Source organism: Oryza glaberrima, chromosome 3 (genome assembly GCF_000147395.1).
Source record: "Oryza glaberrima chromosome 3, OglaRS2, whole genome shotgun sequence".
NCBI lineage: Eukaryota > Viridiplantae > Streptophyta > Magnoliopsida > Poales > Poaceae > Oryza > Oryza glaberrima.
Window position 1 is genome coordinate 13,442,409 of NC_068328.1, and position 4,448 is coordinate 13,446,856.

A 4,448-nucleotide genomic window follows, 5' to 3' on the forward strand; every position below is an offset into this window, starting at 1 on the left:
GTATTAGTTGATTTCTGAATTATACAACTGAGTTCTCAATCTTGAGAAAGAACATAGATTATTTAAGGTAGCCGAAGGAATAATAATAATAATAATAATAATATTATTATTATTATTATTATTATTATTTATATTATTATTATTATTATTATTATTATTATTAGCACATCACGTGTAGCACGCCTCTGTTCCTCCCTTATCATCCAATACCTTATAAATAATGCATGCTCATATACATAGTCACATTCCATTATTCCATTGCTGATCAATCAGGTGTACACATCCTCAGTCAGATCTAGTGTAAGCTAAGCCAGTGTGGCGTGGAGCCGTGGAGACGACCATCTGACGCAAGAGACAACAACAAGTCCACCAAAGGCCCCCGCTCGATCGAAAAGGCGAGGCCGGTGCTTTGCCATACATACATACATAAGCCCCTCCAAAGAGAGGGAGTGGTTGGCTCGGATCGGAGCAGTTGGCTGCAGCCGCAGTTTGTTGGAGCGGTTGGCCCTCGCACTCGCACTACCCCCCGCCCTTTTTCTCCCGCCATATTTCTACTTCTCCCGGCCCATCCCCCCTCAGCTCGCCCTCCTCCCGCCCCCCACCTGCTCGATCTCCACTCCGTCTCCATCTCCATCCGATCCAAGATGCCGCCGAGGCAGTGGAGGCCGATGCTGGCGTCGGCGACCAAGTGCTGCGCGGCGGAGGACGCGGTGGTGGCGGTGGATGGCAGCGGCGGCGGGGGCGGCCTCGCGCGGTGCAGGCCGGCGCGGTCCGAGTTCTCACGGAGGCTGGCGTCGTTCCGGAAGCTGTCGTCGATGACCAACAGCCCGGCGTCGTCCGTCGCGGGGGCGGCGGAGGGGGGGAAGGACGACGGCGAGGAGGGGGGCGGCGGCGGTGGCGGCGTGTCCGGCCCGCTGCAGCTCTACTCCTTCAGCTTCTCCGAGCTCCGGTCCATCACGCACGACTTCTCCAGCAGCTACCTGCTCGGGGAGGGCGGCTTCGGCGCCGTCCACAAGGGCTTCGTCGACGCCGGCATGCGCCCCGGCCTCCTGCCCCAGCCCGTCGCCGTCAAGCAGCTCGACATCGCCGGCCTCCAGGGCCACCGGGAGTGGCTGGTATGTCCATGCTTACTGCTTTCTTTCCTCCTGCCAATTGCTACTGCTTTTCTCTGGTAGTAGTTAAGCTCAAGTCGATGTCGTCCATGGCGGACATGGCGTGCACGGTGCAGGCGGAGGTGATCTTCTTGGGGCAGTTCCGGCACCCGCACCTGGTGAAGCTGCTGGGCTACTGCTGCGAGGACGAGGAGCGCCTCCTCGTCTACGAGTTCATGCCGCGCGGCAGCCTCGAGAACCACCTCTTCAAGAGTACGCACTTAGCTATAGCTAGCTCCGGCCACATCTCCGTTTCCGCGCCGCCGCCGCCGCCGCCGCCGGCACAAACTGACCGATTCGATCCATGTCCATATTGTGCAGGGATATCGGCGACGGTGCCGTGGGGCACGCGTCTGAAGATCGCCATCGGCGCCGCCAAGGGCCTCGCCTTCCTCCACGGCGCCTCCACCCCCGTCATCTACCGCGACTTCAAGGCCTCCAACATCCTCCTCGACTCGGTACCCTACACACCACCTAGCTCCTTCTTCTCCAATTCGATCGATCGCCCGAACTAACTTGAGCTTGCAGGAGTTCACGGCGAAGCTGTCGGACTTCGGGCTGGCGAAGATGGGGCCGGAGGGTTCGGAGACGCACGTGACGACGCGGGTGATGGGCACGCACGGGTACGCGGCGCCGGAGTACGTGATGACGGGGCACCTCAACATCAAGAGCGACGTGTACAGCTACGGCGTCGTGCTCCTGGAGCTCCTGACGGGGCGGCGCGCCATGGAGCACGTCAGGGGGAGGAGCCTCCACGCCGACCAGGTGGTCAAGATCGTCGACTGGACCCGCCCCTACCTCGGCAGCAGCCGCCGCCTCCGCTGCATCATGGACCCGCGCCTCGCCGGCCACTACTCCGTCAAGGCCGCCCGCGCCGTCGCCCACCTCGCCGTCCAGTGCACCAGCCCGCAGCCGCGCGACCGCCCGCGCATGGCCGCCGTCGTCGACGCCCTCGAGCGCCTGCAGGGCTTCAAGGACATGGCCGTCACCGTCGGCCTCTGGCCCACCAACGCCCCCGTCGCCGGCAGGAACGCCATCTCCGCCAAGATCCGCGCCGAGGTCAGAGGCGCCGGCTCCGGCGGCGGCGCGGCCTCGCGGCGGCGGAGCGCCTCCGCCAAGCTGCCCTGATCGCCCGCGTGCGTTCGTGGGCGCGCCACGTCATCGCGAGTACGTATTTGTATACGTGTACGTGTGTGTATATACTTTAGCTGCTGTATAAGATGGCACGGCCGATGTATTGTACGTGGTGATCATCGAGCTTGATTGATTTTTTTTTAGCCATATGGATTATGGATTATTGCGGAATTAATACTGATCTGTATCACCATATGTACGTACTTAGTAGGAGTATTTAGTTTTAGGTGCCATGATGCTGGTAGATCATGCATGCATGTATGATGAATTGTACTTTCATCCACCGATTGCTGATTGCAAGTTCGTGCATCAGTAATCGGTCATTTCGATATTATCTTTTTTTTTCCTTGAAGACTCACGGTGTGTTTGAATCAGCTTCAAGTCTATAGCACATTTTCGTTTTTTATGAGCATGTTTTTAAATAGTTTTTGTTTTTTAAAATATATATATTAGTTACTCTAAGAATCAAATAAATCTATTTTAAATCTACAATAATTAATACTTAATTAACAACATGCCATTGACTTATCTCATTTCATATGCCGTTAATTAGTTCAGTTCACTATCCTCGCCCATAAATTTTGCGTATTCACTGTACCATTTTCACAGAAACGAGTTTATTAACTTTTCTGAAAAATAAATAAAAAAAATCAGGGCATGTAGGATGTGGATAGATTTTCGAGATCGCGATGAAATTTCTTTGTGCTAGCTTGTAGACAAAAAAACAGGCATCAGTACTATCAAGCTATCAGCTCAAGGTGAGGCCTTCGATTTTCTTCCTCAGGCAGGAGGAATAGTAGCGCTAGTTCCCAGCAGAGTGTTCAGACCCTGAAAGAGGCATCAAACCAATCGTCTTTTGAGAGAGAGAGAGAGAGACCAATCCTTGATTTGATTGGGTAGCTAGCTGCTTTGACGACGGCGCCGGGGAGCTTCGAGGCAGCGGAGACCGCGGGCGGCGAGAGGTAGAGGTCGCTATACGGGACATATTATTATTCCGGTGACACTCGCGACGGCGACCTCGCCGGGAAGCCGACGACTGAATCCATTGTCGGAGTTTGCCTTGTACTATACGTACGTACGTGGAACGTAACCCCACGCCATGTACGCCGCCGTTGATCGATCGGCGGATCGGTCCAGCGGCGGACGGGGTCAAGACGACCGAGATCTCATCCGATTTTTCGCCGGGTTGGGTTGGCTCCCTGCGGCGGGGGCACCTTCGCCGAGATAGCTAATTAGCGGACGATCAATTTTTTTCACCACTTTCTCTTTTTTTTTCACCGTATAGTTTTTATTTTCGGGTAAGTTTATATAACTAAAGTTTATATAGCTAAAGTTTACACACCTAAAAATTATAGGTCAAAAGTTTATATACCCTATTCAAATTCGAATTAAATATTTTATATGTAGAATATTTCTATACATAAAGTTTATGCGTGTATTATTTTCCTCTTTTAGTATGTTTATACACCTAAATTTTACACATCTAAAATTTATCCACCTAAAGTTTGTAGAGCGAATGTTTAGAGGTCAAAAGTTTATATACCTGATTCAAATTCAAATTCGGATTCAAATATTTTATATATAGAATATTTCTATACGAAAAGTTTATGCGTGCAAAGTTTACGGTATAAAGTCTATGCACATGAATAAGAGTATTAGATTTTTTTTTTCTAATTTTTTTACTAGCTTTGTTTTTTTTTTTTGAATTTTATGATGACTAGAAAAAATGCCCGTACGTTGCAACGGGTGAAGGTTATTTTAATCTTATTATTGTTACATGGTTTAGTTAAGGTGAAATTCACTGTGGAAATTCACTTGGATATATACTTTTTCAGAAAATCATAAGATGCAATTAGGAGTCCAATCATCTCAATTTAGCATGTAAGTTTTTTTTAAAGAGATTTCTTATACGACTCCAATATTTTCAAAAGCAAACAAATTTAAAAACTGACTCAAATATGGATATGTATTTTCAAAAGCGAATGGACTTAAAAATCAACTTATACATGGATGACATACCAAAAATACCGGCAAAAACATTTTCCAAAAGCGAACGAACTTAAAAGCTGACTCAAACACAGATATGTATTTTCAAAAGCGAATGAACTTAAAAACCTACTTATACACGGATGACGTACCAAAGTACCAGCAAAAATATCTTCA

At 49.8% G+C, this 4,448-nt stretch overlaps 1 protein-coding gene across 2 annotated transcripts; it reads left to right on the forward strand.

Annotated features, from left to right (window-relative positions):
* Positions 1 to 305: 305 nt before the first annotated feature.
* On the forward strand, positions 306 to 2,643 carry LOC127765411 (probable serine/threonine-protein kinase PBL15). Of its 2 annotated transcripts, XM_052290315.1 has the most exons (4): positions 317 to 1,115; positions 1,229 to 1,364; positions 1,473 to 1,609; positions 1,680 to 2,643. In XM_052290315.1, the coding sequence occupies exons 1-4, from the start codon at positions 645 to 647 to the stop codon at positions 2,277 to 2,279; spliced, it is 1,344 nt and encodes a 447-aa protein (XP_052146275.1). In that variant the 5' UTR covers positions 317 to 644; the 3' UTR covers positions 2,280 to 2,643. The 2 variants fall into 2 exon arrangements, with proteins under 2 accessions (XP_052146274.1, XP_052146275.1); XM_052290314.1 differs by having other exon boundaries at positions 306 to 1,115; positions 1,229 to 1,609.
* Positions 2,644 to 4,448: the final 1,805 nt, after the last annotated feature.

Bases quoted from the DNA above. Each gene is read 5' to 3' on its own strand.
- LOC127765411 (XM_052290314.1), top strand. From the start codon at position 645: ATGCCGCCGAGGCAGTGGAGGCCGATGCTGGCGTCGGCGACCAAGTGC. The intron at 1,116-1,228 runs GTATGTCCATGC...TGCACGGTGCAG, and splicing joins AGGGCCACCGGGAGTGGCTG to GCGGAGGTGATCTTCTTGGG. The intron at 1,610-1,679 runs GTACCCTACACA...TTGAGCTTGCAG, and splicing joins CCAACATCCTCCTCGACTCG to GAGTTCACGGCGAAGCTGTC.